The sequence below is a fragment of the Stegastes partitus genome, unplaced genomic scaffold (assembly GCF_000690725.1).
Source record: "Stegastes partitus isolate 25-593 unplaced genomic scaffold, Stegastes_partitus-1.0.2 Scaffold1412, whole genome shotgun sequence".
Taxonomy (NCBI): Eukaryota; Metazoa; Chordata; class Actinopteri; family Pomacentridae; genus Stegastes; species Stegastes partitus.
The window spans coordinates 30,682-44,869 of NW_007579143.1; the positions used below are offsets into that span (position 1 = coordinate 30,682).

The window sequence follows — 14,188 nt, forward strand, 5'->3', positions numbered from 1 at the left end:
CAAACGAGGCAGTAATGGTGTGGTGGTACGGTCTTTTGCTTGGGGTTACTTAAGCTGGAGCAGAGCTGGAGGCTCATAGCACTCACAATGAAATCCCTTATTTGTGCCAAAAAAAATGAGGAAGAGCTACTTGATAAACACAGAAGATAGAATGGTCGAAATGCAGCCTTTAGCAAATCTGTGTTCTGTAACACCATGCCTGTGTTGTGCTGTTTTGTAGCTTTCTTTACAAATCTGCAGAGGCTATCTATATTACAAGAGCACTGCAGATTTTGTGCTGACAAAATGAAATGTTAGAAATTTTGAGATGTCTGAGGCACCTAAGAGGCTGGGCCACAGCACCCTCTGAGCTGCTCCGACTTAATGAGATTCAGTGATGGCTTTGCTCTTTTTGACAGCTTCCAGCCTGCCTGACTCTGACCAAAGGCACACATATACTGACAGATTGCTAATTTGCAGACTGGGTAATAGGAGACTCTGCACTGATACTCCACCTTCCCACCTGCTCTTTGGACATATGGTCTGCAGGCAGGACTGTGGGTGCATGCAGTCCGACAGATTACACATTTTTCTTATTCACACAAATCCTGAAAAACAGACATATAGGTGCAGTTTATGGAAAATGTGTAGTTTTGCATGAGGCTTTCTGGGACATAAAACCACTGCAAAATCCTAAATAATGCTCTGATGCTTTGATTGATCTCAACAAATCACAGGTCATTGTGTGCATGAATTTCTAATTTCGCACTTTAAATTTAATCAGCTGCTTTTGCTTTGTGCTGCTAAAGAAAACTCAACATCGTGTGTGTGTGTGTGTGTGTGTGTGTGTGTATGTTCATTTTTGACCTTTAAAGAGCCCACATTATGCACAATTACAGGTTCATAATTGTATTTGTAGGGTCTACTAGAATATGTTTACATGCATTAAAGTTCAAAAAACAAGTTACGTCTCATATTGCGCTTAGCTACGGCAACTCTTTTAACCCCTTGTGTGAAGTCTCCATTTTAGCTACTGTCCCTTTATGGTTTTGCTCCCAAAAAAGGCCAGTCTGCTCTGATTGGCAGCTTGATCGGTAACTTGCTCATTCTGTGTTTGAGGTCGTGCCAAACTAGCCGCTAGGCAGGTGTTATGCAAATGTATTAATGGTGATGTAAACAAGTCACAGACGAAAAACCTAAACTTCAAATAAGGCGTTTCAGGCAGGTGAGGAGCAGTGTTTTCTGTAGAAGAGAATAACTCCCTTTGACATGAACTTTAAGTTTTGTGTGTTTGCAGAACAATAACACACTAAACTAGAAGGAAAAACTCAAAAAGTGTAACATGGATCCTTTAGTTTGGGGGAAAACTCTACCCACTAACGTCTTCCAGAGCTTCCAGTCAATTTGTTGGTTTTCTCATTTGTCAACAGAGCAAACTCTGAGAAAGACGGTTAGGTGTGACAACTTTTTGTCCAAGTTCCTCCATTTGTTTTACAGTGAAACCTTCCCAATGATTCGGAGGAGAGAATCCCTTAAGAATCCAGAAAAGCTTTTATTGTAAAACATCTACAAGAAGTGTTGAGGGAGTTGAGTTTCAAAAGCAGCATCTTAGTGTCAGGACAACATGGTGAAGCAGTTGATTAGAATGAATGAAAATGCGACTAAGACTAGCGTTACCATTATAAACAGACTGACGATGTATGTCGTTGCATGTAATTAATTGTGTGAAAGTAAAAATATGCTAAAGTCCTGATGTAATCTGTTAAGTTACCATTTGTCTTTTGTGATGTGGACTTTATTTGTCCAACACCCACAACTGTTTCAACTGACAATTACATAAAAATGTACAGTCATCTCCTGGTTTGGTCCTTTCCTGTGGAACCATTGTGGAGAGACGATCCTTTAAAAAAAAAAAAAAAAAACTACCTGATAGCTGGATTGAACTGTGATGGCTAAATAAAGGCCTTGTTTCAAATGTAATGCTGTTCAGCCTTTCTGCTCAGGCTTTTGCATGTGGCTGCAAGATAAACTTCCTCTTTGCACTGCAGAATGAAAACTAAGTTTGTTTGTTTTTTTAAAAAAGGGGGGAAAAAAGAGTCTAGCCAGTGAATGGATGGTTGAAACAGACAGCTAAACGTAACAAACCGTCAGCTGCAAGAAATGGATTACATGGTTAACGAAAACTAATAAATAGCCTGCTGAAAGTAACAGATAAATGGTTGAACTATGTAAATAAATGTTGGATAAATGTTAAATAAGGACGATTTCATTAATTGTATAGACAAAGGAAATGAGAGTGGTTTTAATCGAGGTAAGTGAGAGATTAAAAAAGTTGGACTAGTTAGCTAAAATGATGGACAAACTAGGGAAGCATCCATAGGTAATGAAAAAATAGGGAAATGTTTATGGATACATGGATTAAAAGTCACAATTAAGTGAAGGCTGAAGTGGTTTCTTTGCACAAACTTTAAATATTAACATTTCATCAATCACAGTAGGACAAGAGAAGGAATGTTCAAACTATTTCATGTGTTATATAAACCTACCAGCTGAATTGCGATCATTAAGACGGTCTTCAGTGAAAAGGTTCTGTCACAAAGGTCAAAGAGGTCTTCTAGACTCGGGCCCAGCAGCTCCAGAACCATGGCGTTGTATTTCCCACAGGGCCCGAAGTAAAACACCTGGGGCACGCCCTCGGCTGCAAGACAATGGAGAAAGAAAGAAATAAGACTCACAGGAGACACAAAAATCCCTGGACCTGTCTTGAAGTAATCTCAAGTCTTTATTGTGAAACACATCAAAGATAGCGAAGATCAATGTTAATAGCTTAGACAGTAAACAGAAAACTGTTGAGGGAGAGCAAATACGACTTAGCAGATAATAGGTACAATGGGCCTTGAGTGTTTTTCAGTTGTATATATTAGAGGAAATTCTTAGAGAGTTAAGGTGGCCCGAGTGTTTATTATTCCTGTCCCTCTTGACTAATGATATTTCTAAGTTGGGTCCAAGGTGAACCATAAGAGGCCTGAAACTCAACAGACAGGAGGAGGAGCGGCACAAGGTTAGCGAGGACAGAGGGAGCTGCTCGCTAAACATTAACCCTACAGCATAATACAACCCAGAGCCTGCAAATGCAACTGTGTCACTCGTCTACTGCCGGCTGAAAACTAATCTTTTCACTGTCTCATATCACAACCTCCCAACTGAATCATATCCTCTCTGCTCCACTCGCTCTAATTGCTCCAAAATCCCATCCATCTGTCACCTTGGCTCTTATTTTACTTCTTGTCACGGTGCAGTTTAGTGTTGGGTGGTCAGGCTAACGCAGCTGAGGCTGGAATTAGGGTGTACGCTCCCTCTGTAGGGCTTGTTTATTGAGCTGGTGATCCTTTAAAAAGTTACACTTGTAGAAAAGTGAGTGGGCTTAATGCCTAAAACTGTAATCTGAAGAGCCTTTCTTCCTCCACTTTTTAATGACAAAGACCATTTTAGATTTTATAACAAAAGCCTCACTATGTGTCACACACACTCTGAAATTTGTAATGTTTTCCAGAATCTCAAGTTTTATGCGCAGACAACTCCCATTCATTTTTAATTATTTGTAACTGGCAGTAACTGTATTTTTTTTTTTTGCCATTATTTTGACCACATCCTGAACTGTAGTTTCAAAGAACGGGAAATCAGGTCAAACTGCTAATTGCCTTCGGGGAAGCATGATTCAAAGTTTGCCCCTGCTAACTGCTAGTCGGAGTCCTATTAAAAAAAATGTCCTCTCAGGAAACTTCAAAGAAAGCCTCAATCATACAGACCTTCCTTTATCAGACTACTTAAGCTGTGCTCAGTCCTTGGAAATATATAATTGCATAGAAGTTTCAGGAAAAAAGTGCATGCGCCTTGATTGCTTTTCATGTCCCCGATCCAGAAGCCAGAGCCTTAATATTGAGCATCTGCAGATTCCAGCATAAAATAACTCTTAACGGAGATGGGACGCGGTAGCTTTGCTTTGCGTGCCTAGATGTCTATGTGCAATATATTTATGTATTTAAATGTAGCACACATATGTAAAATAAAACAACAGGAAGAAAAGAGAACAAACCAAAAACTGCATTATAATTTCAGTATGAAGGGTAGATTAACATTCTGACAAGCGCACACATTACACACACATCTTCTATTTACATACACATGAATGCACCCACAAATACACAAAGCTACAGATACAAAACTACACATAATCACATATATCTTGTACATACACAAAACTGCAGTTATGGATGATGTTATTTTGAAATCGTGGATATAAATTGTGGGACGAACATTTATCAAAAATAGGGTCTGAATATCAAATATCTAGCAATGTCCCCACACACATCTGATTGGCTACATGTCACAAATAATAGCTTAAAGGATAAAATTCTCTTTGAATTCTCTTTTAATTAAACATCCATCCATCCATTATCTATATACCGCTTAATCCTCACTAGGATCTTGGGGGGCTGGAGTCTATCCCAGCTGACTCAGGGTGAAGGCAGGGGACACCCTGGACAGGTCGCCAGTCTATCACAGGGCTACACTTAGAGACAGACAACCAAGCACACTCACATTCACACCTACGGACAATTTAGAATCACCAATTAACCTCAACATGTTTTTGGACTGTGTAGGAGGAAGCCGGAGAACCCAAAGAGAACCTGCACGGGGAGAACATGTAAACTCTACGCAGACAGATCTATAACCAGTTTCAAATATTGGTTACCGGTCTCCTTGATGGCTAATGATTGATACTGGCCCTTTAAATTAACATATTGTACAGTAATTTATAATAATGTGATGTTTCTAATTTAATTTAATCCAAGAGTGTAAAACTCAAGTCCTCCATTTTTATGCAGAGAGCAATTTCCAAGACTGTTTATTCATCACAATATCTTTTTATTTTGCTAAATAAAAAAGCTGACGCCAGGTCACAGTACCATATATGTGTCTACCAATTTAATATTTGATTTAACAAAATAGAGCAACTGAAAGAAGATCACAAGTGATTAGTATCCTTCCTCTGTATAGATGTAGAAGACCTAGCTTGTGCAGCAATGTACTCTGTTGTAATTTTTTAAATAATTTTACATGTTTAAATCTGCATTGATTGTTTTTTTTGGCCACTTGGGGGATGTGAAACAGTATGTAACCACAAAAGTGACATTTTCATCACCTTATAAAGCTCATATAGTGAACATGTTAGCAAAAAAAGACTCACAATATCCGTCTATGCACACAGATATGCAAAATAAAGATATTTCCCTCTGCAAACACACAGTGAAACAGTGGATAGGCTGTCAGCACGCAGTATATATTGGTTGTGTGCTCAGTACATTCATGTTTTGTGAACCATAAGGAAGGAGAAAGTTATAATAAAAGTTTTGCAAAGTGACAAAGTTGCCATCATAAACCTATAATTCTGCTCAAGTAATTTAACCAGAGACTGATTTTAAGAAAGCTAAACACAAGTACTTATCCTGATGTAGTTTAACTCATCACATATTTACACTAAATATGTTGCTGAAGACATTTGACTCGCCAGCTGGGTAATGAAAAATACACTGTAGCACGAAAGGTGGCATAAATGCTGTCAGCTAGCATATGGACATGTAGGAGTCACGCTGGGCTCCATCCTGTGTTTCTGGACACCATTATGTAGTTCTGTGGGTTGCTAATTGGACCATAGGAATGAGTGCCTCGAAACCATGGGTGTCTGTGGAAGGCCTAACATTGGAGATGTGCTGTAAATAAACGGATAAACAGTTGGTTAATTGAAAACAAAGCTGGTCAAGCTTTTCACTAGCAAAGGGAACACCAGGGACGGCAGAACCACCGGCGTCTACAGCAAAGTAGCCACCATGAGAGGCTGAATCTGTGTGTCCTGCGCTGCAAAGTATAGTCTAAATCTGCAGGAAGACTCAAACTTTGATGGAAGCTAACAACTTTGTAGGTACCACTTTGGACTTCTCTCATCCAATTTCCTTCAACATAATGAGAGAGACTTCTGGGTGTAGTTCTGACTCGGTCTGCAGGACACTTCTACTACTTCTTGCAAGCGAGTGAAATGCAAAAGACGAACAAAGACGGCACCAAAATGTCCACACGAGCATCGGCGAGTGGACGAGCAGAACAGCACTGTGTGATTTGCCTCTGTTAGAGCAGTATGTTGCAGGCAGTATTTGCTTCATGCTGCTCAAACCTTAGAGATCCATACAAAAGTCAGAACTACAAAAGGTTTCATGTGGACTTCCATAAATGTATCGCTGAATGAAACTGCCTGAATACCTTTTCCTATGCATTACTGTAATCTAATGGAGTTGCTGGCTGCAGTACTTCATGACAAAAGGGGGAATAAGATGAATGTGTAATGAATGAATATGATCGCTTCTGAGCCCGACTGAAAGGCACTCATCCAGTTCACTATGTATGCAATTCTTCAGCCTGCTGTCAAAGATCAGATGTTTTTCTGGACTGGAAAAACCTGAAACAGGACCAGAGCTTAGCCTGGATGTTTTATTCAAGCATCTGGTAGTAGTTGCTCTTTGTAAAAAGTCTATTTATACTCAAAGTTCTGTTTGATCTCCTCCGTACCAACATGTTGTAGACCTAGTTTATGTTGTAATTGTGTTGTAATGGCCACAGGATGCCAACTTACAAGGGCTCTGCTCCACAAAAAAATAAGTGTTACACAAAGATTTCGTCATGCGTGTCCGCTACATCAAAGTGCATTTTTTAAATATTGGAGAAAAACATAGAAATTACGTTCTTACTACTGTGCGGTGCCTTTATGTGTGAAGTTTGCATGTTCTGCTCGGGCCTGTGTGGGTTTCCTCCCACAGTCCAAAGAAACGCAGGTGAGGTGAAGTCGTGACTCTAAATTGACTGTAGGTGTGAGTGTGCTTTTCCTCCTATATACAGTATGTGTGCGTCAGCGCTGTAATAGACTGGTCATCTGTCTATGTTGTGGCCCACTGCATGCTGGGAGAGGCTCCAGTTCCAGACTAATCATATTGGTTCGGTAGTGTTACGTTTAAGGATCAGGGTTTATTCCTGCATAGAGGATTTTTGTCTTCAAAGGAAAATTATCAGCACCACATGATAAGAATTAAGAATAAAATAATATATATACAGTGCTAAACAAATTTATTAGACCACCACCCAATGTATGGTTTATGCCACAGCTTCCCAAAATTAACAACATAATCACCAAAATAATTCTTTATTGTTTCTGTAATGGTTAATTTATGTAGAAGCTCTTTAACCGCAATGATACTTTTAATACTAAAATATAATTATTATTGTTGTCCATGAATTTTCAATTTACTGTTTTATTGAAAAAAAAAAACAGAAAAAAATAGTAAAGCACATTACTATCTCTTAATTAAGATGTCACATTACAGTTATTTACTTGCATTCCTGAGCAGGAAAATTAGTTTCTGTGGTTGAATGTTGTGCTTGATTCATTTCTGAAGCCCAGTGAGTCGCCTCAAATCTGGGTATAAAAAGGTGAATTCAGTTTGAAACTCCTCATTCCTGTTCAAAATGATAAAAACGTCAAAACCTGAGAGTGCAATAAAGCCCTTCATGACGCTGGATGGTCTTTTTTTAATCACATGGTCAGGAATAACGGGAAAATGCAGAGATGTCTGTCTGATACAGTAAGACAGACTCATTGTCTTGACTGCAGATGGATCGATCATGCTTTCTGTCATGCCTAGTCACCCCCTAAAGGCTCGTTCTGAGCAGGAAAAACGCTGGTGATGATTCACGTTTATTAACTGGCTGCCTGCATGACCGCTCCACCCTGCGATTGGCTGCTCAGCTCAGGCCTCACATCAATATCAAGTTGGCCACTTTCAATTTATATTTGCTGGCCTGCTTCTGGTCAGTGGCTGCTTTCCCTAAACCTGCCCTGCTGACTGTTAAACTATTTATTTACTGGACCTTTTTTTTTTTTAAACTACTGTACTCTTTGTATTACAGAGCCATAGATCCAGCTATTAGTTTTTACTGTTGCAAAATTAATTTGGAATTAACTCTGAAGCACCAAGTATACGATTGATAAAGTTTTAAAGGAGAATTGGGTTTCTTTGCAGTGGGGTTGTAATGAGCAACTTATTTATAGTCAGCTTTACCTAAAGTTGAGAACAGTCCCTCCTCTCCAGCCAGTTTGAAGAAGCAGAGAGGACTGCTGGCAGGGAAGCGAAGTGATGAACTGCTCTGAACAAGACCAGCAGCAAGACATATTTTAGCCACTTGAAAAGAGGTCTTCAACACGTTGTATTGCTCTGGTGGACCAGTGTGCATGACTTTTGTAATCTTATACAGGAATAAAGACGTTTTACAGCTGAGAAAATGTGGTGTCAACATAATCGGCTGTCTGATGACAATGTAAAGCGGTGAGAATATTATTAATACTGCAAACACTTAAACTGATTTTGGTTTTTACATAGACCTCTCTTGAGGTGACTAAAATATGTTTTGCTGCTGCCCCCGTCCACAGTACACCGTCTAGCTTTCCTCCACACTGTGATCTACTGTAGGTAACACACCGACTGTGAATAAGCACCTCATGCAACCCCACTTTAATGAAACCAAACTGTTCTTTTAATGCAATAAAACTACACTGCAAAACTGTGTCCAGGAGCAGATGCAAGGGTTGTTCCACTTTAAAGTGCCAAAAAAATAAAAAAATAAATCCACACGTGTGATTATATAGTAGCTCTGGTGTTGAAATAAGCGTACTGCAGTCTATCATTCAATGCAGGAAGACTGAAAAATCATCCGGTTGTTTAAATTCTGAAAATCTCTCTCTTTAACTGACATATCCAGAGCATGGGGCTCTTTAATTTCCAGAAGTCTACTAAAACACCACCCTATAGTTTCCTCTAATCCATCATTTTTCCACTGAGAGAGAGTTTATTCTTCTCCAACAATGATCAATGGTTTCATATCAGTGAAAACAGACTGGCCTTTCCTTTACATGTCTGTGAAATCTATTAAGCTTTGTCACTGTTGGACGTGTTTACTTCTTGGGACTGCAATGCTAACAGAGATGGTGTAGTGTTTCATGAGGACGTCTGCCTGCCAATACCTTTAACAGCTCAACAGTGTCCACCCATCCTTGAACAAACCCTCTTTCTCCTCAAAACCTTCTTGTCCTTGGCAGAATAATGCATCGTAATCTCGCCGTCTTGTAAAAAAAAAAAAAAAAACACAACAAAGCAGCGACGCAGCTCTTACTGTACTGACAAATACTCTTCACATAACAACTGGAAGGAGATGCTTGATTCTTAATTGAATCATCCTCATTAATATCCAGTGACAGTTGGTTATGCATCAGATAACAACACCTGACTGAGCATCTGAGTCAAACCGCATTAATTCATAAAGAGCCTGTCACACACACACACAGACACTGTGACAACCACATTGGCTGAGAGGAATGTGGCACAGCGCACAGCCAAGAAGAAATGAGGTCACGTTATCCCATCTGGAGGAGAGGACAGAGGCAGGTTAGTACTAAGAGAGGCAGACCCACTCTCTAAATATTTAATGAGTTTCCGCACAGTTGGCCTTTTCCAGCCCTTGCCTTTGCAAAACAATAGCCATTATACTCCCAGTCGGGTTATCATATATGCATGTCGAGCTCCAAAAAGCACATCAAGAATCATAAATTACAAAAAAAAAAAGGTCTTTTATTCTCCAGGCTAAACTGTCATTTATGCCATGTCTCACTCCAACGCTGTGACATGACTGATTTCTAAAGACAACATTAGTTAAAATTTAACAAGATCAAACCCTGATCTCACCCACAGCTCCAGTTCAGATGCATCCTTTATGATTCTACCCATTTCACCGGGACAGCAATGGATGACTTTTAAAAGAGATTTTTCTATTGTTCCATTGTTTCTAGGGTTTCCCACCCATTTCCTCTCGTACCAAAAAAGGTTGCCCTTAATTTAATTCTCCGTTGTGGTCATTTAATCCTCACAAGATTCTTGTCAGTCAGTGGTTTTTGTAACAGGGATGCGTCAGCAGACCCTGACTAATCTTTTATGACAAATCAAGGAATTGTCAGGGGAACCGCGTTAATGGATGAGAAGTCGAGAAGTTACTATTATTATTGCATTGTCTTATATTATAATAAGGTTTAAAGGGCATGGCTGTAAAAGCAAATGAAGATCTGGAAAACGCAGAAGCATACAGTCATGCCAGTGTCTGTACCATCAGTGCTGATATCAGTTTTCAACATTTACGGAAACAGACAATGCAGCGGACAAACTGTGGGTATTGGTCATTATGTGTGACAATGAAGGCAGGATAAAAATGAGAAGGACGCTAAAAATAATAAGACACTGTCACATTTGGGTTTAAGTAATTCAGAAAAGGGACTTTTAGTAAATGCGCTAGTTTAGTTTTGGGGACCTGGTTCCATAGTTCCAGGAACGTCTTATCCAAAAAGAGGCTAAAGTTAGCGGCTAAATGGTGGATACGGTGGAGCATTTGATCTCAGACTCACTGTTTACAGGCTCCAATTTAGCATATAGCATTTTTATTCACTGCAGCTTTTGCAGGTAACATTTTCTGGTAAAACTCTTTTGATCAAACTCTACTGATGAACGATTTGGGAAAAATATTTAATTGCAATTTGTTTTGGTTTGTTTTACAGATATACTGTGATTTGATTTGTGATTATTGTCGTGACTGCAACAAAAGGAGGAGGGCATGAACTTGTAAAACCATCAACATAACAGTCCAAACCCTTGTCAGGCACACTGCAGAACGGACGTCCTCAATTGGAGTCTTAGTTATTTGCTAATTGCCCAAATCATGATTTCGTCTTCACATCGATTAATTGCTTACCCCTATTAAGAGGCCGACATTTACCTCAGGAATGGGAGTTCAAAAACACAGGTAAAAACAAGTGTGAATACAGGAGCGACGATGGCTGGGCATCCAGAAAGCCCGCTCTGAATGAATGCTGATGTTGCTCTGTGTCTGCTGCATGTGTAAATAACCAACTGTTTGCTAACAAATTCACCATGTCAGCTTAATAAGGCAAAACGGTAGTGCTGTGTTCACAGCTTGTTTCCACTGTCCCAGATGACCAAAAAAATTACTGCACATTTAAAATAGAGGACTATTTGTCACAGCGACTACAACGTCTATATTTGAAGAAACACTTAGTTATTCACTGTGTTCCTAGAAACATGTTCCAACACAGCCAGACCCTGGCAGTGCAGACACCCTGAATAAAATGGAATTTAAGTTACTATTAGCTCATTCAGAACTGGACATCAGACGTGCACATTCAGACCACTGCAGACAGGCGAATAGTGGGAGCTGATGCATAGTGTCGCCTGGTTAATGGTTGTTTCTTTATTTCTAAAAGTATCATATATCACTACTGATGCTCTTTTGCGTGCACATTATCATCTGCTCTGCCACAGAATGGGACGGGTGCACCTACCCATCCATAATTCGAACAAAGTAACTGCATACAGTGGATAAAGACGTAGTGCCAAGCAGTGGCAGTGTATAAAAATGCAGGCCTTATGCTCTTATTCAATTTGGGGAGTCAACCAACAAACAGAATGTTAAGTCTGAGTTCTCCCGGCCCGGTAATAACCAGAAAAAAAGATCAACTGCATCTGTTTTGTGGGTTTTTAAAAGGAGCTTTACTCCCTTCATTTGAAATTGCACCTCTGGTAAGTCTATTTTCAGCCAAGGTCACTGTTCAGCACACTTTCTCTGCACGTAGGCGTTCATGCTTTGACCCAGCTTAATATCAATCTGCAACCTGAGTTGAGTAATCACTTGTTGTGGAAATGATGCAATCTCTGGGCTGATCTTCAAAAACAGTCAAATCATTATCATGCAGTCACACGAAAACACCACGAGGAGCGGCAAACGGCAGCGTGACCTTACCTGTAGTGCCCAGAGTTTTGTAGAACCGGTACTCTAGATGCAGCTGTGGGGCCCTCGACTTCACTGGTTCCTGCACAGAGAACACATCCGACCCAGTTAAAGATCCACAAGAAATAAACCAGTGAAAAGAAGGAAAAAAAGACTAAAACTGAATCAGCAAAGAAAAATACTGAAGACAATACAAGAAATGTAACGTTCTGATGACTCATCTCGCATGTACAAACATGTCATCCAATCAAGTAAAGGTCATTCCCCAAAGTTACACTACACCCAAACATAACAATAAGTGTGGGAAAGGTGTTAAACAGGAAAAAAAATGTTGATAAGAATGTTTAAGGGAAAATCCAAAGCGGTTTGTTGTGAGTCCTAATTCTGAACTTCCTCCCCAGTTCTTTGATGGGGTTTTGAAACTCAACACATTCTTCACTTCAAGTGTCAGCACACCAACAGCAGAGAGAGAGAGAGAGAGAGGCTGAAGACTGTTTGGCTTGGTGAGCTTTATACTTTGAAACTGTAGCAAATTACAACTCTCTAGTGAGCAATAATAAGGGCATGAGTCAGGAGCCACGATTTCCAGTCCAGCAGCCACTGGAAAGACACGCCTAGCAGCATCTACACCTCATCCACATGTTCTATGTGACTGTGCTTTCACCAGAACAGTCACGTAGAACAAACCACCTGACTCAGGAAGCTGATGTGGCGCCTGCATAATGTCACGCCATATCTCTGAAACTCAACTGCAAACGGCTGTGAAAAACATGCAGTTTATGTCTAATTACAGCTTAATTACAGTCAAAAAAATTCTCATCTTAAATGTTAAATGCAGTAATTACAAAATGACAGCATATTTTCTGTCTGAACACAACATCAGCATTATATTGATAACATTTTAGTCATATCTTTAAAATGAAGGACAGAAGAAATACTAACATCCATGTTCCCCTCTTCTTATGTGCTTTTTTGGATTCTCATCATTACTACCCATTTTATTCAAACAATGACAGTAAAACAAGAATCTTCACCCATAATATCGATTCTGATTAAAAATGACTGCACTGCTATGCATAACACCAATTATACATAATAATTAGGTGCTTTAAAGCTAATAAGTAAAGCCATAAAATCGATTCTGAAATCATCTGCAGGGGTGAGGAGTCAAGCAGAGAAAGAAAGAAAGCGCACACTTACCAGTTTAATGGCTACATACTCGTTTGTGTAGAGATTTTTACCTGAAATAAAGCAGGAAAGTAAAAGCATACATTAGAGGCTTTAAAACATAAAGTACACCACTTAAGGCTTCACAACAGGTTCACTGGGGAATAAGCAACTCTGTAAGTGATGAAAAGAGTTCTTGAATTTACATTTCCTGCAAAGTTGGCAGCATCTATATCTAGAAAGGTCCATAAGAGAAAATGTGCACCTTATAAACTCGCAACCGAGTGTCGCTACAGATCAATACTTCGCTTCAATGTCAATTATTCTGTGTCGTGACCCACTTTCAGGCTCAACTTACCAAGCTTCAATTCACCAAAGTTTCCACAGCCGATCTTTTTGCCCACACGAAAGTTGGGCCCCACCATGAGAACGCCGGAGGAGCTGGAGGATCCAGACGGCCGGGACGAGTGTCCGCTTCGGCTTCCCTGGGAAACTTTAGTGCTCCTCGCCGGCCGCTCGCCATATTTGTCTCTTTGTTGATCCATGGTGTGAGCAGCGCAGGTCAGCGGGAGCCTGGAGTGATGTACGAAAAGGCCTCCTGGGCCGGGCCCGCCACAGCCACAGCCCTGGTCACTGGCGGCGTCTGGATGGCACAGTCACTCTCATGAGACAAAACCTGGTGCAGTTAACCGACACTCCTCCTCTTCCTCACCCTGTCACCTCTAACAGTAGTTACACCTCAACATCTGTCCAGGAAGGAGACGTTGGAAGACCTGTGAAAACGCAACACATGACGAGAGATAAGGTGTTAACTTTCTATAGAAAACACAAGTGATAAAGACCTACTAAAATCCCTTTGGATATATTGGATTTAGGAACACAACTACAACATGGACACTGATGCTTTTCCTTAACAAAAACCTGAAACCATCAACATATCTAACTAACCTTAAAAAACACAAACCATAAAATGATGACTTTCAAAGCAACATCAAAATTCCAGTTCTGTTTGAAAAGATCTAGTCTTACTGTACTCATGTCAGCACTGAAAAAGCTTCATTTCTTAACTCTTATAAGAGGTTTCTAAAGC

At 40.0% G+C, this 14,188-nt stretch overlaps 1 protein-coding gene across 2 annotated transcripts in view; it reads right to left on the minus strand.

Annotated features, from left to right (window-relative positions):
• The window catches only part of csnk1g1 (casein kinase 1, gamma 1), a 38,526-nt gene that overhangs the window by 16,967 nt on the left and 7,371 nt on the right, over positions 1-14,188 (minus strand). For both annotated transcript variants that reach the window (XM_008299401.1, XM_008299400.1), the window contains exons 2-5: positions 13,457-13,871; positions 13,132-13,172; positions 11,944-12,013; positions 2,526-2,677 (exon numbers count right to left, since the gene is read on the minus strand). In XM_008299401.1, the coding sequence (XP_008297623.1) occupies positions 2,526-2,677; positions 11,944-12,013; positions 13,132-13,172; positions 13,457-13,643 (450 nt within the window). In that variant the 5' untranslated portion in view covers positions 13,644-13,871. The remainder of the gene's footprint in view (positions 1-2,525; positions 2,678-11,943; positions 12,014-13,131; positions 13,173-13,456; positions 13,872-14,188) is intronic.